General features: G+C 45.5%; 1 protein-coding gene across 1 annotated transcript in view; it reads right to left on the bottom strand.

Moving 5' to 3' along the window:
- The window catches only part of RSRC1 (arginine and serine rich coiled-coil 1), a 112,029-nt gene that overhangs the window by 5,686 nt on the left and 82,109 nt on the right, over positions 1 to 24,234 (bottom strand). Inside the window, exon 7 of the mRNA XM_042820860.1 lies at positions 9,730 to 9,798. Coding sequence (XP_042676794.1) covers positions 9,730 to 9,798 — 69 coding nt within the window. The remainder of the gene's footprint in view (positions 1 to 9,729; positions 9,799 to 24,234) is intronic.

Here is a 24,234-nt window from a genome sequence, read left to right as displayed (position 1 = left end):
TGGAGAAAACAGTTCTAATACACAACCCCTCTGGGGAACACGTATATGGAGGTCACCTTCCCCACGTCCCAGCACGGAGCCCCGCAGGGCCCTCTCCTGTTGGCAAGAGGCCTTGGTGCCGACGAAGGCTAAAAGGCTCCTGCCCAGTGTTCTGCCTCTGTTGGCACTGCCTGCTGTAAGCTGCACTCTGTCCACAAACACCAAACCTCAGTGGGCAACAACACTGCTCGACCCCTTCTGCCAACCCCTGCTCCCTCAGTACGAGCCCCGGAGGCAGGGTGTGAAAGGGGGGAGCCGGGGACCCACAGCCTCCACTGCTGCTCCCACGGGGCCACCCCACCCCACGCAGTCTGCCTGTGTCTCACTGGCTCTCCTCCATCCACTTCTCCCTTCTTTCTGTCCCAGCTGTTTGGCTCACTGCTCTTCACAGATCTCTCACACTTCAGAAATGGCGTTCGCTTCTTCTTCGCCCTTGTAAAATTTATTTTCCTGTACATTAAATATATTTTGGTTTAAAATGAAAAAGAAAGTGATGATTTGGAGACAAACACAAAGTTGTATTTCATTCCTGGAAGGAGCCTACACATGATGTGGTTTCACTGTCAAAATGCAGAGCTGGGAATTTTGCCACGTGAAATTATAGGAGCGCAGCCCAGGAATGGGGTAATGCCTTAATGCTTCAGCACGAAGGAAAGAAAACATAACTCAATTAAAACATTCGCTTTGGGGACTTTGGGGATTTTTCCGACACTCCATATACTTGGGAAAACTGCCACCTACCCTGACCTTTCTGTTATAATTATGTATATCATCTTAAATATCATTAAGTTAGCCTGTATTTCACTCATCTTACATGTTTACCGAGTGTCTGGATTTTTTTCTTTGATTTTAATAACTTATTTCCAGGAAAGAAAAATACTTGAAGTGAATGACACAACTTTGTCGCAGTAACACCAGACTAAAAATTATTCACCAGCAAACTTTGCTGCTCAGTGCTTGGAACTTTGGCACTTTTAGATGCAGTGCAATGATGTGCACGTGGACTTGGACCAAACGTGGATCTTTCTGTGTGACTGCAGTTTGAGTCTAAAAGGTCCTTTTAGCTGCATCACCGGATAGCTCAGCCATCTTGGATCTAGTGCCAACCACACTAGGGAAGCATCCATCCCTTACCATGCCAGTAGGTTTCCATTACCCAGAGGCTCTTTGAAGATCCAGGGCAGCATGGAACTTATGCAGGATCTGCTCAGACCCCATCCATACACAGTATGGACACAGAGGGCATCGGAAGGAGCTGCTGTGTGCTCATCATAGAATCGCACTGCATCAACAAGGCATCACACATCCTGCCTTTACAACAAGTCCTGCACATTACAAACATGTATGAATGCAAAGGAATGCCTCTCTCCCAAAATCCAGCCCACCTTTGCAAGGCTGCCTACCTTTCACTTAGATTCACTTTAAAACTTGACAACTCACAACTGGACAAACTAGCACACTGTTGCATCATTTTCCACCCGGCAAGGGCTCGTACCTACAATGGAACCACTCTAAGTGCCACAGCCACCTGAGGAGCGACCTTCAGGGTACACAGGTTGTGCAGCCCCCTGTTCCCCAGCATGCAGGAGCCGTGCTGCCCCACTGCCCCAGCTCTGGGCTGCCCCACGGGGGGTTGGGAAGGACTGTGCCCAGCACACAGCCAGCAGCATGGAGCCCATCCCAGTGGTGACCACGTAAGAGCTGGTGACCGAATTGATCGCTCACTGACAGTGCTCAGCTCAGCTCTGCAAATGCATCAACTGGGTAATGAGGAGCTATTAAGTCTATTGATTTCCTGATTTCAATTGATAGCGAACAGGCCAAAGCTACACATCAATATTTGCGTAACTAATACCCATGAGCTAACAATTTTGACAAATGAAAACCTCAACAGAGCAAACAGTGAAAATTAATGGAAATTTAAAGACCAAACCTCAGAATTTAAGTGAAATATTTAAGGGATAATCACGCTTTATACTTCTTTCAGGAGAATTCTGTGCTGCGTTTTTTGGAGAAGGGAGCTGTGTTTGTGTGGCTTTTGGTTTTCTTTTGTCTTCTTTTAAATGGAGAAAATAAGTGAACAGGAATGGAGAAGCCCATTGCCCTGCACTCCGTCTCCTGCCCTTGTTTATCTTCCCTTCCAGAAGCAGCTTTTCAATAGGTAGCTATAAATTTGTTGTAAATGATTGAAGTCAGATAACTAATTATGTGATTGCTTTACAATCCCATTACCTTAACTGATGCTTGTCTCAGACTTATCCTTTAGCACAAATAAATGCCATAAAGACGACGGTAAAATACGCAACGTTAATGAAATACAGAAGCAATTTTTATTTTTTGTCTGTCTTAAACTTTGAAGACAATTTCCAGACCTTTAATTTATAAAAGAATTAATAAATCACCCCATGAGAGAGAGCACAACTTCATTTGTGTTCCCACTTGCAGAATGGAAGTAGCTAAAAGCCGAATCTGTGCTGGTTTTTCACAGGCCCAACCCCAACCCCACCACCCCTTCCAGAGCAGCCATGCAACAGAAACTGGTGCCAATTCTTCATCTAAAAATCTACCTCTGAAGGGATTTGAAATAACTGTTTTTAACACGATGCTGATGATACACCCGTAATACGGAGCAGAGCATTTTTCTTTGGGGGAACAGGAGGAAAAGGAAACAACTTTGTCAGTTGGGGTTTCAGCTTTGAATCATCATCATCTACCCATGGAGCTCTTCATCTTCACAGAGGCATAAATAAAACGCTAATTATACCTGCTGTGCTTACTGAAATGCCTCAGATACCAGCTGCAAAGTGATTTTAATATTTAGGCACATCTCGCTGATATCCTAACCCTTAATGGATCCCACATGTTAATAGGCTTCAAGCCTGAAGAAAATCCACCTAATTTCTTCCCTCCATAAATGCATATGAAAACAGACAAATGCTGCTTTGCGTTTTAACAGAGACGAAAAACAAGACACTTCCACAGATGATATAAGGGAAGTTGTTGGTTTTAATCCATTTTCCTTCAAATAAAGGTGCACTGCAATTTCTCTGCAGCCATCACGCACAGCCTTTGTGCAATGCTCTGCTCCACAGCTTTCCAGCTAATGCGTGCAATGAAGCCAAATCTTGGACTATTCATGTGCAAACTCAAGGATTAAAACGAAACACTGCACCTTCCAGCTGAAATATGTACGTTCATAATGCTGCAGAAGAGCAGCAGTGAGTTCACTCCAGGTAGGCACAAGCATGGCTGATGCTGGGGGCTGTGTGTGCTCTGCTGACCCAACTGTGCTGTGGTTCTATGAGGATTCTGTGACTTATGGTAAAAAATTATGCTTACGTGCTATGCTCTTTGCCATTTCTGGAATCATCACTAATACACTTCTGAAAACAGGGGAACTATCTGCAAGTTATGCCTTACTGCTGGTCAGAGCAATTCCTACTAATTTAAATACATTTAGTTAAGGGTAAAAAAACAAAGCTTTTAAACAAAGCTTTCCTCAAAACTGCACACCTGCAGAGTGCAAGTTGTCCCTAAGAGCACAGCCCTGCTGTGAGATGGCTGATGCAGAGGCCCGTGTCCACGCAGCAACGTTATCCTGCATACACTTTGTTCACGTCTGGATGTTCTTCCTAATGTGCTGCACTGAATTTTTTTCAGTCACTGGCTTTCCTGAATCACATCCTGCCCTATTCTACAGCTGTGCCACACAAGGAAGCTCAGCACTTCCACAGTCCCAGTGTGCCACGGCCTGCGCAAACAGGGGCAAACAGCTGGAGGCAGGAGGGGGCTTCTTTCTTAGCCTCGACACTGAGTGACACAGAGCCAGCCTGAGTTAAGTCCACTGCCATAGCAATGAACTTCAGTAAAATTTACTGGACATCAACTGCGACCTAAGGCAATAACTAATGAACTTAAGGGCATCTTAATATATTTCTGTATCAGTGAGTAAAGCACTTTAACTTATTACAGCCCGACGGCCTGACCTCATGCAATCAAATCATTTGTAGCAGATTCAGATGCTGTCTGTAATACCACCAGCACTGAGGTGCAGCTTTTGGCTGTCACCAAGAGAGTGCAGAGTGAAGCAGGATGCTCCATGCGTGGCCCTGTCATGGGGAAACCCAACCGTGTGGCACGCTGGCTCTGCCAGAACTCACATCAACAGGTTAAAGATGAGCATGAGGGACACCTCGTCCCTGAGATAAATCCCAAAGGCAGCTGGGAAAGGGGTGAGCTGTAAAAGTCCACTTAGAAAAGAGCAAAACTACTGTTGTGGGAAGCACCACTTTCCATTTTGATGTAAAAGCTGTCAGTCCACGTGTTCCAAAGCAGCCACCCAACACCAGGACTGCCGTGCAATGCTCAGACACAAACCCCATCGTTCTCAGACTCAAAGAATTTACCTTACTTTTTCACACACCAGGTTCAACCTGCAATACAGGTGACACTACAGCTGCACCAACATTTCAGTAACACCCGTGAATTAAGCACAGAAGAGTTGCTTCATTTGGGTTTTAAGACAATTCCCTCCAAGCACAGAGTGCTCTAATGCCTCTCGTGTTTGCATTCCCTGTTCTTCCACCCACGTGGGCTTCATTTCCAAGCCCATTCAAAATGATGTTTTCCAAGCATGTGCCACATGACTTGTTCATATAAATGGAGCAAATTAAACTGTCTCCACATATATCCTATCACATTTGTAGCCCCGATTCCTCTCCTTAACACGTGGCCGAGACACCGTATTATCTGCCTGCGGAGGTTGACCTCAGGATATTAGATTCTGCCACATAGCTCTCTTGTACTAAACCGAGGGGAAACACTTAATCACCCCTGCCTTTTCAGGAAAAAATCAACTTTAAATTTGCCATGATGAAAAATCAATAAACCAGTAATTGCTTGGCTTATCATTGCGCGGAGGAACAAATTGGGAAGCGAAGCTTAGCGTCCACACAGATTTCAGTGAAACACAGAGTTTCAGGATCACTAAGCCAGAAAAGGGAAAGGTCTCCGAGTGATAATTAAATCTACTCATGCTGATTTTCTGCCAAATTTATTTCCCCAGAGTATATAAAAATGTTTCCCTGCTTACCAGCTAGGCATAACTAATCAATTCAACACTGGGCCAGCACGCATGAGAAACACAAAATGCAAATTGGGGATTGAAGGCGTGGGGATAGCACCAGCCCCAGAGCAGGCAGCACAGCCACACTGATTGATGGATTGATTCCAAAGGAACAAACCTTGCTCAGCTGCATGTATACAACCTGGGCTTGTTCTCAGCACCTCGCAGGGCCTCCTCCTCCTTGCAATTGCAGGACGTGCTCTATGGAACCTGTGTTTCACCCGGGCATCATCTTCTAAATGCTGTTCTGCACGATGCTCTCACACAGCTGATCCCGAAGCCGCGTGGGGACGTGGTGCCACGTGCTGGGATGACTGCTCCAGGGATGAGCCCCCCTCCCACAGCATTGCTCTCATCGCACATCTCAGTTCCCTGAATGGGCTGGGAAGGAAAAGCCCTCAAGGCCCTGGTGCTGTGTTCAGACAGCCCCAAACAGAAGGAAGGAAGCAAAAACAAAGCAGAAAAAGAAAAAGCCCTCCGTTGAAAATACTCTTGCAAAAGTAGTGCATTCTTTATTAATAGACCTAATTTCATGCAGCGAATTAGCATAGCTCCAATGGAAGTGCAAATGCAATCAAACTGAAAAATTCAAATGAGAAGGAGGGAGCCTTTCCCTTTCTTTCTTTGCTTTTTTGTCACAAAAATGATTTTTGCGCGTGTCCTTCAACTGGCTATAGGGACTATGGTAATTAAAGCACTGAAAGCAGCACAAGCCCCCAGCCTCTAATCTGGAGCTCGGGTCAGCTGTCTGTAGATTCTAATTTGTCCTCTATTTGTATTCATGACAGCAGAACGCTGCATATTGAGCAGCAAAGCAGTGGGAGGGTGCGGTGGTGGGCTTGGAGGTCACATAATTTGATTTCTGAGCAGATTACATGTAACATCCAACATCTAATCTCACACCTGATTTGGCAATAAAATTATAATAAAAGTGATGTTGGGACACCCTCGTGATGGGGTGGGGATGCAGAGGCAGTGTGATGAGCAGAGGAACAGCTGCTGGTCTGCACGTGGCGATGCTTCCCGTGGCTCCAGAGCAGAGCTGGCGGCTGCTGCAGGTGTGCTGGCAGCCCCACGTGTTTGCGCTGCAGAGCGACATGTTAAGGGATAGAACGGAGAGTTCTGGGATGCTAAACCAGGGAGATGGTCATTTTGGTTTCATACAAAACAACACTTTGTTGATGAATCTGGGGATATTTGAGGCAACTCTAGCTTGAGCAGACAGAAAGGGCCAGCAGGCAGCAGCTCCCCACTGCAGGGCAGCTGTAAGCGACCCATCCGTGCAGGATCTGCACCACTCCATCAATAGGATTTCCACCCGCAGGGCCGGGGATGATGATACACCTGTAAAAGGGAGGATTCTCAGGCAGAGAATCACTGGGATCAATTGAGCCCGAAACAAAACCACCGTGTGAACTCCATGATCAGACACACAGAATTTTTCACTTCTTTTCCATTTCCGCAATAGAAATGAATTTACCGAAAATACAGAAAATCGTTCTCTGCAAAGCAGAAAACACAACAGAATGAAACCTACTGCCTGCAAAGCACACCCAGCACAGAAATGGAGCCACGCAGAACTGGTGCTCCCCACGCTGTGTTGGGATCATGTGGCACGGGACGCTTCCACGGGCTTGGTATGCCAACACACTTGTTAAGCAATTTCATAAGCTACTCATTTTCCACTGAAAATAAAACATTTTGTTCTTAATTAGTAGCCAGCCTTGCAGACAAATTGATAGACTTTGTTCAATGAGCTTCTCTTCAGGACGCATCTCTATTCATGTCAGAACAACACAGCAGCCTCACGACTTTTTCAAAGGCACCACAGGACAGTTCTCCTGTTGCGTATTAATAAATTTTCCTCCTGCTTTCACTCTAACTTACCACTGTTCCTTTCCCCCTAACTGACCATTTTTCCTTTTGCTTTCCCTTACTCAGCCTTCCTAATTACTGCAGGTAAAACAATTGCCAGCAAACGAGTCCCTCACAATGGAAAACCACACACACCTTTTCCAACACAGGGGCTACAAATGTGCACCAGAGGAGACCTCGGCACCTCGGCCTGCAGCTGGGAGGCAGCCCCCAGCCCGCCTCTGTCTGGGCATAAACCCTCCTGCTTTGGGGAGCAGTAGCTGGGTGAGGAGCACAGATGAGGACTGATGATGGACGTGGTGCCTCCCCCCGACTCGTGTTCTCTCTGACCACCAGCGTGCGTGAGAACTCAAATCTAACTCAGCTTCACCTTCCGGCATCTCACATTCCCAAACCAAACCAAGTCGTTGGAATATTTTGATTGTGAATGAAATTAATTACAGCCACAAATCCAAAGAGCACCTTTTCCATGTAAACTAAACACTACCACTCTGTAGGCACGGATATTTACAATCATGCAGAAAATTTTTAACCATTCCTCGTGGAGAGGCGCTGTTCTACAGGGTTGAAATTTTCTGCACTGCTCTTGGAACCTCGAGAGCTGAGGGCTGCACAGATGTTATGGCTTCCTTCACAAGGACAGAAGAGCCAGTGTGAGGTATTTTAAGGTAAAACATCACATTCTACCAGGCAGCTTTTCTCAGTTCCAAAAAGATTTTGGGTACAGACTCAGAGCTGCACTGGGCCGCTGGGACCCCAGGAAGGAGCACTGCTGTGCAGCTCTCTGTATCTCCAGGGAATAACTTAGGGAGAAGTTAGGAACTGCAAAAAAACCTGCAGGAATTTCTCCTCCATCGTTTCCGAGCACTGCAGCAGAAAAGAGTTCTTCTCATCCACAGTCCCTTTAAATGATCAGATGGCAATTAGAAATATTCCAAAGACCATCTTGCAAGCACGTAAGAAAAAGAGATCACTTGAACTTTGAACCACCTGGAGCCAGCGCAAGACTTCTCTCACAAGGGCACAGGAACACAAGAAGTTCATTCAGCTGAATTCCTACGTTAGTAACTGGTTAGCAACACGTATTCATGTCATCTTGCTCCACCTGATCCTCCTGGAAAGCCACCAAAAGGCAACAGATAGAGGCTGCATGACTGTTACAGAACAGAGCAGAGCTGGGCTGGATAATTCCTACCAAGTTTTTCAGGGTTTTATTTGTGCATCTACGTGTGTGTATGTGTATATATACATAAATAGTATGTGTATAACGTATATAGTATTTTTATATAAATTAATAGCATGCATGCTGCGATGCCTTTCGAGTGCAAGACAATCTGTTTAAAGTCAGTCTGGTGTTTACTCCCTATGGAAAGTCATCACAGATTTCTAAATCACAACCAAATCTCACTCAGTTACACACAACCACTCTGCTGACAGTCTCCACAGGACCAATCAGAGGAATGCCACTTCACCTTGCAAGCAGGTTGCTTGCCATAGTAGGTATGCTCCCAAGGAGGAGAGGACTCCAAGTGCTCAGCTGCACGGGGCAGCCCAGAGCTGAAGCACTGCCACTGTCAGCTTAGGACTGTCTTTCCTGGATTTGTCCACGTCCTACAGACCAAAAGAGCTCCTTCATAAACAAGTGCCTGCCTATGCAGCTGTACTGGGAGCTCTGTGTGCTCCTGGTGTAGCACAAGTGAAACCACAGACTTCAAAGGCAGGGGCCACCTGCGGAGTGGGACAGCAGCAGCAATAAACCTGCTTTGAAGCTGAGCTGTCCACAAACCTGTTATCCTACATCATCCTGTTAGCCTTAATGAGCAGCAGCCCTCAGAATGCACTGCTGTGGGGTGGGAATGCAGTGCTGCCGTGGGGGCACGCGTGGATCCGGGAGCACCGCCGTACCTGTTGTAATAAGTTTTAGAGTGCACCCCACATAACATAATTACAAAATTAACATAAAGGAAAATACTTCCTTCAGATGTAATGATTGCTCAACGCCCTTTGAAGTGGGGAAAAAAAGCTGAGCATCCATTTCACCATTTCTTAAACATCATTAAACTAAAAGTTTATTAAATGCGAACAGCTCCAACCTCTTTCAAACACAGAAAAAAATGCCATTGATTAGTTCCCATTTCCCAAAGGTAATTACCTTCTATGTTTACTTTTGCCAAGTGCAGCAGGGGCTCCAGGTACCAGATACTCTATTAGACCTGAGCATTTTACCTAAACCTATGCAGGACCTGCAGCAACAAAATATGCCTGCCGTTACCAGGAACTTTGTCTGAGCAAAATGGTGCTGAATTGACTGAAGTTTGGGTCCCATAGGTGCTCAGCACATCGCTCAGCACCAGCTGCCACCTCAGAAAGGCACTGCCACGTCACTGGATCAGCACAGAGCTGGAAGGGCAATGGCAGCTGCTCCATCCCCAGCCAGGAGCACCAGCCTGGGCTGTTTCCTAAGCATGCAGTGTGTGCTGTGCTGGTGCCTGTGGGACTACCTGATAATGCAACACAAATCATTCAACTATTTACCAAAAGTAACAGACAAAGGGAATTAATTGCATGAATTTGTAACAGAGACCACATCTGAGTTTTGAAATACAGAACCTGACTGGAACCTCCCTCTTAAAAATGATGGTTTTGACAGACGATGCTTTAGTTTCTTACTGAAGAAAACAATGCATTACCTTCTTCCTTCCTCTTCTTCGCTTCTTCTTCACATCTCTCTTTAGCCTTTAAGGCTTCATCTGCTTTAGCTAAAAAAGAAAAAACAACAGAAAAAAAATATATCAGTAATTAGTTAATGCATGTCACCAAATATTTCATAAGGAGATAAACCCAATTTCGGATTTGTTTCTGCAGGTCCCACCATGAAGTCAATGCGTGTGAAAGAACGGAATTTGGTTCTTAGGGTACTTTCTTACAACTTATCCCTACAGTTACAGCAGCAGCACGGGGGGCAACTTCTGCTTTGTCACTCCAGCACCAATCTGTGCACTCATTTCTCACAGCAGGGCATTGAAGTGCTGCTCCTGACCCTGGCTGTGCCCACGCAGTGCGTTTTGAGGAGGATGTTTTTGAGGAGGATTTGCTGCCACGGTGAGCGAACCACGGGGCCTCTATTGAGGAGAAGGCAGAAACAAGGCAGGATTTTCAGGGATGCAGAGTTGCAGAGAGCATTTACAGTCAGAGCCCAATAGCTCTGACTTGGCACTAAGTGATGCCGAGCACCACTCTCCCTGCAGCACAGTACTTTATTCATGCTCTGACAGCATTCTTTAAAAAGAGTCTCTTTCTCTCCAGAAACCTCTTCGCTTATTACTTAATTATCTACTAGTTGCTCAACTGCAGGGGTTTTCAAACGCTCTACTACAGATGTTAAAGAAGATTAAAAATATACAGCACAGTAACAAGGGACTATCAATATACTCTGTAAATTAATTAAATTTCTGTTCTAGCACATCATTTATTCCAAAGCATTAATGTCTCAAAGGAGCCATTCTCTTTTATTGCCATCTCACTGCCTGATGAGTGAACTAAGTGAGAAGAAGTCTCTAATAGCATTACATGCGATGAAATATTAAGTTTTAAAAAGTATCACCGTGTCACAATAAAGACAAGGAGGAAGCAGAATTCTGGGCTCAGAGCAGGCCTCTGCACGCACCAAACCAAACCCACTGTGTGCTGCAGCACAAGCAGCAATTGCTTGCTCAGGTCAGCAAGCACTCGGCCCCGCCGCTGCATCACCCAGAACATCAGGATGCAGAGCTGAGCTCAGCAGCAGTGGTTGAGGCCATGCAGCCCCAACATCCCCCCCAGGCAGCAGCTCCCTGCAGCACGGCTTACAGCAGTGTCACAGCAGTGCGGTTCCACACGGACACTGCCCCCATCCACGTGCCTTTGCACGTAGTCAGACTGCACGTAAAGCCATGAGACATTAAAACTTGTCTGCCTCTGAAAATCGTTACGAGGATCTATTAAATCAGGTAATAAAAACAAACTGCTAGCAACTCGAAAGACTTTTACTTCATTTACACTTTATTTTCCCTGGTAAAAGGACGAGGATAATAGAAATTCCATTTAAATTCAATTTTGGTTATATGCGTAATTGTAGATATACCCCTTGAGTCATGTAAAATGCTCAGCTTATGTTTCTTTCAAATTATCCCGCTCGGATTCCCGTTCTGCTCCTCGCTACTGCCTTCAATATGTATTAGCAGAGCTCATTAGGCTGAAATTTAATAATGCAAACATCAGGTGGATTTCAAGAACCTCCATTATCAGCACAAGATGGATGGCTTATATCGCTTGTGGGCCAACTGGGCACAATTTAGATTCAATAACCCACCATGCCTAGATGTGATTTATCTATTCCACGATGCGACTTTGTTCTTCCTCACTGATTTGCTGCAGCACGGGAGCAATTCATTGGATACCCCAACGGTCATCTGAGCAGAAGTATTAAAACGCACACAGCCCTGCTCTGTGACCACGTTTCTGCCTTGTACACACGAACTTGAACTTGCCCTTGTGCAACCCTTGTCACGCAGTTACAACTTCAGCCAGCAGGAACAGAGATGGCCCTCCACCTCCCAGTTAATTACGTGGACAATGGAGCCATTTAGGAAACACCTCGAGGACAATTTCCTGCACAGAATCGCTCATTAACAACAAGTTAACTCAGCCCATCAATATGCAGAGCAGCCAGGCTCCGAGGTCATGGGCACTGCCCACTGCGACCACACCAGGTCAGCAAGGCCACTCGTGGCTGATAGAACTCCATGCCAACAGCCCTCCGAAAGCCCTCTGAATCTTCCATCACCGCCCACCCAGCAAGCACCAGGAAAAATGGCATTTGTTTGGATCGAGCCAAGCGGTGACTAAAACACCATGCAGGAACCTCGCAGCTTGTTCTAAAGCCCATGAGCTGCGGAGTGAAGCCCAATGTGCTGCATTAGAGGAGCCAGTACGTGGAGCAGAAAGCCCTCCTGCTGCACCACTGCCCTCCCTGCACAGCAGTGGCAGCTGCTCACTGACCCAAGCAGACCACAGTGCCATAGAATCATAACACCACTCAGGTTGGGAAAGACCTCCGTGATCCCCAACCCAACTCCAGCCCACCCCGCCATGCCCTCCAACCTCACCCCCAAGTGCCACATCCCCACGGCTGAGTGCCTCCATGGACAGTGACCCCACTGCTCCCTGGCCAGCCGTGCCACTGCCCAACCACTCCTTCTGTTCCCTAATATTCACCCTGAACCTCCCTGATGGAGTGGTGCTCGTGGGCTGCACAGAGAACAGCCAGCACAACAGAACCTGACCGCTCACAGAGCTCTCTAAAGTATAACATGAACACACGAAGAGGAGCTCCAGCTGACAGCATCTAAGAGCTCATCCAGCCCCAGATAAAGCTACAATGCCACTGATCTTTTTTTTTTCTGTTTCCTCTGGACCTTCTTGGCTATTAAAGAAATTAAAAACCCAACGAGCTGTCAAGGCACCATGGCGAGGCTCTGTCCAAACCCCTGATGTCAATGCTCTGGCAATGGTTTGTGCCTAAATCAGTCAACAGTTTAAATCACAGCGTGACCAACACAGCCTCAAGCTTTGCTTTGCTTAATGCCACATGCTCAAATAAAAAAACCTAAAATACCTTAAACCATTTCCCCTATTATTTGACAAGAAGTATAATTAAGCATCCTGTTAAACTCTCAGCCCATTAAGTCCCCAGCTCCTTGCTGCTTGCCGTGCTGTGCTCCCCACCAGCAGCTCCAGGACCAGGGGCCATCTTCAGCTGGCCACAGCAATGTCAAAAACACAGCAAAAATCAATGGGTCTGCATTAAAGCAGTCTGACTGCACGACGTTATGCTGACAGGAAATGCTGGAACCATCTCTTCGGAGACTACAGCTGACGGAACAAAAACAGCAAGCAGCTTTTCCAGGAAAATAGAAGAGGAGAGGAAACAAATGGTCTTAGCACATAAATCACCTTCTGAATAGATGATGGGCATCAGAAAGTCTCCATTTCAGAGCAGCTAAAGCCAATGCTGCCAATGCTCCGTACAGATTCAGCGCGTGGACATCACCGCCTGCTGCAGTTAGCTCTGCCCAAAACGTCTCACAGGCCACAGGCACAGGGCTGAGCACCCTGTGTATGTTATTATAAACAACCCCTCACCCTGCCCAGCACACGCAGCAGGAGAAACATGCAGGAAAAGGCAACGTTTGGGAGGTGCAGTTGGAAAGACTGAAGGGTGCTCACCAGTCCTGCAGCACAGTCAGCATGCGGCGATGTCACTGCTTTCACTTCTAAAAAGCACACAGAAGTAAGAGCTGATCTTGTCAGAGCACGCACCATCTACAGACCACAAGACTTTGAAAAAAAAATGTATTCAGTATAATGGTGAACTTCCCAACTCCTCAGACTTGTATAAATACATGCCAGACAATTCAATGTGGGGAAAGAGAGGCAGGCAGACTCAGAAGGGACACGAGGATGCTGCACCCAGAGCGCAGCTGTGCAACCCACGATGCTGACCAGAAAGGCTTTCACTGCTGTTTTTTTTTCTTAAACACAAACATTTTTGCACTTATAAAATATTCAGTCAGCTCACATATAAAAATACAACAGCAATCCATTATTAATTTACAAGGCCTTATTTAATTTACATGCCATTTTTCTCTAGTACATCGAATTTATCGAGGCTTGCGGCAATGCTCTCTGCTAAATATTCATATGCTGACAAGTAAAGTTAGCTAGCAGACATCCCCAAAACTCCACCCCGAACTCACAGCAGTTGATCTGTGCCACACTGTCCCAGGCAGGAGCAGCATGCAGCAGCAGCACAGCGCACACCTCGCTGTAACCACGACTGCGCCGTTTCTTCTTTTTGTCTTTTCCAACCCCAGCAAGTCTGGGAGGTTTTCAGCTTCTCACTTCTCCCTAGGAAGGACGCCCTGCATCTGCTCTGGCAGGTTCACACCTCAAGAAAAACCTATCCAAAATGCAAAACCCAAATATCTTCTTCCCTTGTCTTGACACTGGGTACAACCAACCCGGCCATGAAGGCACAGACCCTTGGCACCATCCAGGCAATTCTGCTGCTCTCTTCTGTTCCTCGTCACAACTTAAAAGCTGCACAGGGCTGCAGGAAAGCGCAGCAGAAAGAGGAAACCTCAAATCTACGCTCTGCTCAGTGCAGAACAGCCCAAGTCATCCCAAGTCAAGACGGGTTAAATATTAACAAACTTCAGCAGAGAGGGGAGAGCGTCAGCCCTGCCCAGGCCATTAGCATTCTGCTCATAAACCTGCGAGGAAAAATAGGCTGGAATGGGACAGTGGGTGCTGGGAAGCAGAAGGTGAAAGCTGACAGATAAAATGCAGGGATGGCAAGCAGGCCAGCCTCCCCGAAGGCTCCCCATAGCCCGGTTACTGCCTACTGTATTAAGACTGCCTTTCTCATCACTTAATGCTTATTTTCATCACTTTGCTTAAAATATTGATAATCAATTAGGGCTACGTCTGTTTTGCCACAGAATCTGTGTCACAGTCTATCAGACTGTCAGGGCCAATTCAATCCTCATTCAAAGTTAATTTTTTCTTCATAAATCTGCCTTTGGAGGAGTCATTAGGCACAGAACATAGCCCGAGGTGCAATCACCTATTCTCTTTCATTAGCGGCAGGCAGGGAAGGTGAGGGAGATTATTAGAACTTTGGAATGATCACAAAGCAGCGTGCTGCCTGTCAGATCCCCCCAACATTTAATTCATCTCGCCAACTCGCCGGCGCGCTCTGCCAACAGCTCTAAATGGACATTATTCATGAACATCTGTGACATGCTGAATATTCCGGACCGGCAGTGATGAAAAAGCAGTGCCCCTTTTGACTTTAAAATTAATTCTATGGTCAAAACAATTAAGAATATAACAAACACGGTTTGTGATGTTATCTTCAGCCCTCCAAGATAGCCCCTCAAAAAGCCACTCTTGCAGAAATGGGGAGGTTTAGGCATAAACTGCAAGCTCCGAGCAGGGCAGCCCAACACCTTATGGTACTGCAGTACCATGAACTATGGAAATAACAAGTTTGGGTTTTGTAGCCATGCTGGAATTAGCTAGCTGCAGGATCTGCTTCGCTGATACGTTTCTAAAATGCAGCCAAATGAAATGACACATTGGATTTTAATAAGATGCCACATTAAATTACAGCACGCTTTACTCATGGTGGACAATCAGCTGCAGCGTGCAAAACAGCTTTCCAAAATCAAATGCATTTATGGCTTCTTCTCCAGTTGATGTGAGCACAGTGTGGCTGCTGTGATATTTCTCTGGTAAGAGTAGCAGAAATGCTGGTACAAAACCTGGCACCCACAGAAAAGAAAGAAAACCACCTGAGTCTCTGTGCAGTGTTCCTCAGTACATGCAAGGTCCTGGGGACGCAGATACTTGGAGGAAAATTGACATCTAATGAAAGAACATCAAGAAGTTCCTCTAATTTCATTATGGAAGTCAGAAGAATAGCAGACTTCCTCATTTTTCCTATTATTATTGCTATGAAAATGGTGTTACCATCAGCAAAGTCCTTGCTGCCTCCCCAAATATTCTTGTCTTTCTGCAGCAAAATCAAGGGCCAGATTCGTAGCAAATCCCAGCTGGCACAATTCCACTGACTTCAACACAACTGAGGACGTTTACTCCAGCTGAGGATCTGGCACTAAATATTTAGAATAATAAAGAGGACTTAATAAGCAGATCTTGGCTACGTACGCTCATCTATTATTCAGTGCATTTCTAATTTCCTTCTTTCTCCCACAGTTTCCCACACACAAGTCTGATAAAAAATTCAACTGAAATATATTTTAACACTAAGGATTAATTGGCTAAAATTGCTTCCGTGGCTCCCGACTCATTGCATTGGATGCTGTTCAATACCACAAAGATTTGCTCCAAGAAGGCTCTGCTTCGCCTGCATGGATGATCCGTAGCCAACCAGTGGGTCACACACATACACACATACAAGGACACAGCGCCACTGAATGCAGCCCTCATCTCTTCTGATAGCTGGTCTCAAAGAGAAAATCAGGTATTGGAACAATGCAATACTTTCAACAGCAATGGTTAAATGGCAGCATCTGCCTGATCGCCTTTCTTTGGGGGAAGGGGTTGGGAAGAGGAAAGGAGAGCTTGGGAGGGTAAAAGTGCCCTCCTCTACTGTGCTAAAAAGGACAGAGGACAGCAAAGGTTGGGGGCGAACAAATAAAACCCAGACACAAGTTCTTGAAGTAAAGGATGCTGCTGTGCTATGGCCTGCAGGAACATTTTTCAGCTCAACTGGAGAACTGAGGAGCAATCAACACGAAAACCTTCAAACTTTGTCTCTACTCATTTAAAGCGCTCTTAAAACAGGATTTGGATGGAGCTACTTCTTTTCCTTTCTTACTTTTATGTTTTTTACTCTTACTTTCTTCTGGAAAGCACGGCAGGGAGCTGCCAAACACAGTGCCAGGAGCTGCACAGAACACAGCTCCACCTCACCCTTACACCTTCACCAGCTCAGAGGGAATTTGAGCACACTAACGATGACTTGAATTGATACTTGCCAGATAAAATAAACTTACGATGCCACAATATCAAAACAGGATTGTGTTTCACATCCCATTCTCTTACGTTCACTTGCGACTATAAAGCAGAATATAAAGGAGCTGTATTGAAAAAGAAAGGAGATGTAATGTTTTAGTGTTTAATTACCCGCTCCTATGAAAGCAATGCTTTTATATTACACATAAGACCAGACTGAAATAAATAGCTGCTATTTGGATGAGAATTTTGAAAAACATTTTTGTAAAAGTGCTGAAGAACATTCACTTGTGTTTGAGAGAAGGTGGTTCTTTATGGAGATCTATGGAAGTGTGTGAGCTCGCGACCTCATAGTAGAAACCAACAATGGAAAAGATAAACACATTGCTGCCTTAAAAACAACAGAAAAACAAACAAGATTTACATCGTTTTCAGGAAGTGGAAAAACATCTTTTCTGTAGTAAAACTCAAGTCAAATAAGAGCTGTGAAAGCAGCAATGTCAATAACAAGTGATAGTGGAACACTGAGAAACAGATCTGCCTCCTGCTGGCGCCCGTGGCTGACAGACCGATGCTCTTCAGCAGATCGAGAGCCGCTTTGCAACAGTTGAGATTGGAAAAGAAGCTTTGAGATTCCTCTAAAATTAATCAGAAAGAACAAGAGGTAGGCAAGATGGCAAAACTAAGCCTGGAATCCCAGTACTAAGACACAGAAGAGGTCCAGAACCTTGGTGCAACAAATGCTTTGGAAGTAATCACACCGATGACATCGCGTTGGTTCATGTTGGTTGGTTTGTTTCTTCCAGCTGAACCCCTGGGGAGAGCAGAGCAGTGAGCAGATCCCAACCCAGGCTGTGCCAAGGACATTCCTTATCCAACAGAATGTTCCTCCTCTGCACACCCAGCCCCAGGCACCTGCTGGTCTTACGTGGGAAATTACCTCCATTAACTGCTGTGCCAGACCAACGTAACAGCTAAAGCATGCAACTCCACAAATAAATGATGTGAGTTTGAAAAAAAAATATATCTCTCTCTATATATAGATATAGTCTACTTAAAGTAAAAATACTTGATTTATTTCTGGAAAACAAAACAGAACTGACAACAGATTTCAAAGACAATTGTGACTTCAGCCTGATATTGAGAGCGACAGTTGGCTTTTCTTTCGGGGTTAATAGCAGAATTCAGCCTGACAGCGTGTCAGCAAACTGGAAAAATTCTGTCACAAAACTCAGATTCACAATGAACCCTCCTTTCATCTGCCAACAGCACGACGTCAGGAATCCCTGCGCTGAGTGAAAACCACACGGATGACAACTAATCTGCCCAGCAAAAGGAAGTAATAAACTGGGGAGTACTTACAAACCATTACGAAGAACAACACTGAGAGAAGCCAAGGCAGCCCAGGGAACCTGCTGAGGGCTCCCAGACGTTTTATCTCGTGCTTTTGACCAAATAAAACCTTAATGGATCAAAATGGGAAAGCGGCTCCTGTTAGCAATGCTGTTGTCAGAGACCCATCCACGCAGCCCTCCTAACAGCTCATTCTGCTTTGGTAGCCTCAGATGCGGCCCACAGTAACTCTGGAAAACAAGCCTTCATCATATGTGGCTGAGGAGATCCCCAGCACAGAGAAGTACCACGGCACATGGCATGTTACCACACCAAGCAGCACTTTCTCCTTGTGAAAACCAGACCTGACGTAGGCTGGTGGGCAAACCCTACTTCTAACCTGGGCATAAAATAGTCCATGTGAGCACGGGGCTGTGAGGCTCACACTGCTGATCATGGCCATGAGAAGCACAAACCCCCCGGCCCATACGGGATGCTGTGGAAGGAAAGGCTCTGCATGGAGCTGACAGCCTTCATCCTCATTCCCAAAACACACGGTTCACCAATTTAGTTCCCCAAATTTAGTTCTTGACTATTGCCTCACGACCAAAAGTCCTTCCCATGCAGAATGGCCTCCGGCCACTCATCTACACAGGAATCCACCAACAGGCACAGTGAGATCTGCACAGCCCGAAGAGCATCCAGCTGCAAAGGCAATTGCCCAGGTTCACCTCCATGGCCTTCCTGGTGTAAGATTTAGGTATCAGCTGCAACCACGTTGCACGTACTGGAAAAAAGCAGTGAGAACTGATCCCAGCTAAGACAGCACTCCAGGAACTATCCCCACCATGTATGATGCCAAATGGGTGATGGAAACAGCACATAAAAAGGGAAATTTTGGATTTCCTTCTCTATTGTACAAAGAAGCAGTAATATTCAAAGGAGACTCTTGTATGCATCTCAAAGACGAAGGCTGGTAACGGACAAATTTCTCCTTGCACAAAGATTTACAAAAGGACTCTGCTGAAGCTGGCCTAATTTAAGCTGCAGGTAATGACCATAGAGCCCCAAAGCTCACCCAGCCAGATTTCCACCCTCAGAAATAAAAACCTCTGACCAAAGATTAGCTAGGGAGGCTAACGAAGATACAAGAAGGGAACATGGCTTCAACGTGACGGTTGAAAAACAGCACCAGCTTCTGTTCCTTTGTAAATGGAGCAGTAAAAACCCTGACTTCCTGAAGCACTACAGAACTGTCAGCAACAAGGAAACCCAAAACTAAATTTTGAGTTAAAATAAAAGAAGATTTAAACTCATGCTTGTAGGTGACTAGAAAAATAGCTAGAAAAACTCGCATCCCAAACGATGAAGATAATGCTCTGTTGTACAGATTCTGGATAAAAACCAGAGGCTGGAGTAAACAAGGGTAATTCCTCCCACAAGGAAGGGATCCTGCATCCTGTACCTGACCGAGTCCTCGCTCCATCAGAAATGCCACTTGACCTCATGGAGACCACGCAACCGGGCTTAAAGCTTCGGCAGGTTCTCCTTGTACCAAACACGGCTGTACTGAATTGAATTAACCTCTGAGCACAACATCGCTGTTGAAATCGTACTTTCAGAAGTACAACACAGTGCAAATGAGAATGAATGGGGTATAATTAAAATACAAATGATGTCGCAAGAACCAGGAGGCATTTTGAAAGTGTTCTGAGGACAGAACTTTTGCTGAAGACAATTTTCCACTTTCACCACAATGCTAATGAAAAATCTTTGCGAAACTGGCAAATAGAAGGAACAAAAATTGAATGAAAGATACAAATGACAGCAATAGGAGCTTAAAACCACCACCAAACACCACGACATCATGAAAACAAAAAGCAAAACAGTTTTTGAGAGCCACGGGCAAAGCATCCCTGAGGAACACAGGGAGATGAGGAACGGGGCACCTGAATGCTGTGCAGTGAGGAGGAACGTCCAGGTCCAGGCACAGTGAACTCCCACGATTTACTGTGCTTTAACTGCAAAATCATAAGACAGGCATCCAAAAGAACTTGACATCTGGCACCAAAAGGGGGAGTGTGTGTCAAGGAAAGATTTGTGTGAAAGACTTATTGCTGGTGCCAACACACACTCAATTACACTTCTGATAGCCTTGAGAGCTGGGCGTACAAAGCAGAGCGAAACGTGGGCTTCTGTGCTGCACCACAGAAATCCTTCTGATGGAAAAAAAAAATGGGAAACTCTACATTCTCAGCTTGTATCATTAACCACTATAATCATTTACTGTACGCAGCGTTATTAAGTATTCCCCCGGGACAAAAGGAGTAAATATATTGCTTAAAAATTCAGTCGCTGACTGTAAAGTTTCATTCCAGATTAAGCGAAGACGATGAAGAAACGCTGCTGAAAACAAGCAATTTATCTTCACTGCGCACAGCAGAACGCTGCTGCAATTGTGCCAGGGGCTGCGTGGGTTCCAATCCAACGGCTGCATTCAAAGAGAGCTGCACCCACAGCACGCACCGTGCACAACGCCGCTCAGGGAAGTTTCCTGCACTGCTGGTTAAACAATGCAGAAAGGAACTCGGGGTATCCAACATTTCTCCCGAAGCATTTTACGTCGTAGCGTATCTCAAATAAATATTTGTTGTTGAAGGTCTGATTTCTGGGAGAGGATTTCAGAAAGATTTGTCATCGGTGAGAAAGCCCCTCCAAGGGCACGCATCTGCTAATATACACATGCATTTACACTTACTCATCTGCAACCTTGAGAGATTCCTACTGGCTCTCGTAAGCCAGGACAGCTTAATTTGAGTACAGACACGTGCAGCCATGTATTTGTATAGAGCTGTAACAAAGCAATAAATAAGCAGCCTTATTCAACGCCAGAGATTCCACAGACCTTCTCCAGTTAGATTTCATTTCCAGCCAACTTTAACTTACGGTTGGAGAGCTCTGCAAAGTCTGTTTTTGCAGTTTACTATTTCTCAATGATTAGAAAATGTAAAGAACTGGAAATACAGAAAGCTGACTGTTTAATAGCATAGGGCTGCAATGACCAGGAGGGGAATGCCAGTCACAGACCTTGCTGAATTCATGGCAGCACCCCTCTGTTCAGGTCCCTCATCCAAAACAAATTACATTCTGAGCTTTTACACGTGAATGTGCAAAGCATCTGTAAAGCATCTGTATATCCTTTGTACTGAATTCTTTCAGCAGAATACCCAATAATTACCTAGAATTAACTCGTGTTCAAGTGCATTCCTGAGTAGCTTTATGATAGCTTCTACCAGAAGAAAAACACACTTCTTGTAGGAGTACATGGTATGTGGCATGACATAGTACATGTCCTATATGGACAGTGCTGAGCCTAAGGCTGTGTCTACAATGGTCAACGATGCACACACAAAGAGAGGAGCAGGGAGCAGAGTGCCCACACACCAGACCCAGTCCTGCCTGTGAGGTTCTATCAGCCCAGAGCTGCCCCAGCTCAGCTTCACGTGGTCTTGAACCCAGAAAGCTCATTACAGACCCCCCCAGCAGGAGTTCACTTGATGCCAGCACAAGGATTCACAGGGGACAGAAGACAACCAGTGAGTTCAGTTTCAGAGCCCTTTGGGAACCGCCTCCCTTGTTTTTCACACTTCTTTTCTAGTTCTCAGGATGGCAAATGATGCTCACATGAGACAGACGAGGCTGGAAAGCTACAGAGCTGCTCCGATGTGACACAGCACTGCTCAGTGCTCAGGGGAAGACTGTCGGTGCCTCCCCTCGTGCTCAGCTTTGCACCACACTCGTTGCTCAACATGGTAACGTGGTGGTTCCCTGCTCGCATAAAATCTGACCTCTTTTTCAGGATAGCTTTAAGAGATTTTTTAAGATATCATTCCCAGATTATCTTTAAAATATTGGATGCGCATTGCAACCAGAGCAATAAGCCCTCTGAAAAATAACTGCTCTAATTACCATTTCCTTACAGCGCTCAATTGCAGCTCCTTTGAAGAAGCTCAGCTCAATAGCAGGCACAAGGAAAGCAGCAGCAGGGCAGCCCCTGGTCAGGGCAGGCAGGGCTCAGCCCCAGGCCCAGGTGTGCGTCCCACCGTGCGCCGCTGCCATCGATCGCCTCCAAATCTCCAGAATAATACATTTCCCAACAACACAGCACAAAGTTGACGAAAGCTCTTTAATTACATCACTGCTGAAAGGAAATCATTGATCAATGGCATTATGGGAGAATAAACCGCCCCCCAAAGCAGATGAAAGCCGACGCAGCAGCGAGCAGCTCCCATTTGGGACCGTGCCTCCATCAGGGCCCACGGACAGCACACAGCTCACACATGCTGCTCTCCCCTCTCTGAAGCTCTCCCTGGCAGGTGTCACGCTCTAAGCGTGGTTTTTGATTACTCTAATTAAAGATAATATTATCAACAGATCTTCATATTGATCCCTAAAACCCCTTTTCTAAATAGAAAATTAATAGCTCTGAGGGAGGGACTCGGAGGCTAACAGGTAGTTCCAATGTCTTTCATCTGACATCAGCTCTCTGTGCTATGTTTCCTAAATGCACCATCGATTTCTTACTGCTGCAAGCACAAAAATGTAATATTTTTCTTCATTAGAAGAACGTTATCTGCTATTACCAGATAAATAATCTCAAACAACAACAAGCACCCGTTGTTTTAACTGAGTCTAACAAAAATAAGCCGAAATAAATAGCGACCTTTTAAAAATTGCTTTAGACCTATTCTTAAGTTTGAATTAAAATAATGAGTTTCTTTTTTAACATCAGGTTTCTTCCCAGCAGCAGGCGACCAAAATATCCAAGCACAGATATCTGCACGCTGCATAAATGCTCATCTATGAACACAGGCTGAAATAAGAGCAGAAAACCCAACACGGCGCTGAAGAGACGAGGTGGTTGGTTTGGTATTATTATTATTTTGGTTTTTTTACAGCCCTGTCTGGATGTTTGCTATCACCGGGATCAATTACCCATTAATCAAATCATAAATGACTATATAATCCCCAACTTTGTCTTTTAAAAACTCATTTAGCGTTATCACTTCTCTCTGGCAGAACGACGCGGCTCTAATAGGCACGCTCTGCCCGTGCTACAGCTCTCCTCATTCATTTCCTATTCCCTCAGGTGGTTCTCGTTGCTAATGCCCAAATGGCATCAACCTGTTGTTTAGCACAGCCATGAAAAGGCGAGCCTGCTGGCTAATTTACCAAGGGATTAAAGCCCTGCAACCACTTCAATCTGTTACTTTGTCTCGGTGTAAAAGCCCTGCCCATGACAGCCAGGCTCCCAGCGAAAGGGAAAATCTCATTTTGAGCAAGAGAAATTCAAAGTGGGAGACGTTGAAAGTAATGCCTGTACATGCCAAATACAGCCGAGCACGGAGATGGCTAAAATACAAAAAACAAACCTGGGAAATAAGCGTTCTGATGGTGCTGCAGGATTTCTGTGTTCAAATACGGTGCTGCTTCAGTTGGTGACAAAACCTGAGGCTGACAACGCATGCAGCATTTCACTGGCAGCAGCTGTAACAAAATCCTGCACAATTCCCGTTGTTTTCCCTTTTTTTTCCTTTTCAAACATTCAGCTTGGTGTTGATCAGTGAGCACACGAGGCTTTTATTGCAACGCCTGCGCCTCGAGGGGACACAGCAGAGTGCTGCCAGCGCCCGGCTCTGCAACAGCACCAGGACCAGAAACTGCAACGCTGAGACCCACAGGGTTGTTAAGGTAATGAAATTAATTAGTCTGCCAAACTTCACAGGGTGGGAGCCCTCAGTACCTGTGAGAGAAGGCGCTGTCTCTCTGTCTGTCTGTCCATCCAAGCAGCTCCATGGCAGCACCTTGCATGGATGAGGGTGCAAAAGCCACCAGATCAGGTCAGGATCCAGCCTGCACCGACTTGAAATCCCTTCCATTTTCTTCCTCTGTCCTCACAGGTATAATAAATAACAAAGCTCTAATATTTTAACACTTTAAAAAGCAGGAGCAATGATTCATACCTATTCCATAATTAAAATTTTATGGCAAATAGACACAGCCATCACTCATCCAGTCTGGTACGTCCAAAAAAAGTGAGAGTTCAATTTATAAACCCATGCAGTATCGTATGAGCTTCCAAGGGAGTTACTGAGGTGGGGGGAAAGCTGTGTTTTTGGTTGTTTTGTTTTTAAAATCAAATGCAGTGCAGCTTATGAATCTGTTTGCAACATCACAGCAGCTCCATACAGCGACTGAAAATTAGAAAAGGGAAAGAAATA

This window comes from Centrocercus urophasianus, unplaced genomic scaffold (assembly GCF_019232065.1).
Source record: "Centrocercus urophasianus isolate 14NV4802_14NV808 unplaced genomic scaffold, USGS_Curo_1.0 seq_19, whole genome shotgun sequence".
NCBI classification, from domain to species: domain Eukaryota; kingdom Metazoa; phylum Chordata; class Aves; order Galliformes; family Phasianidae; genus Centrocercus; species Centrocercus urophasianus.
This window is presented reverse-complemented; position numbering and strand designations above follow the sequence as displayed.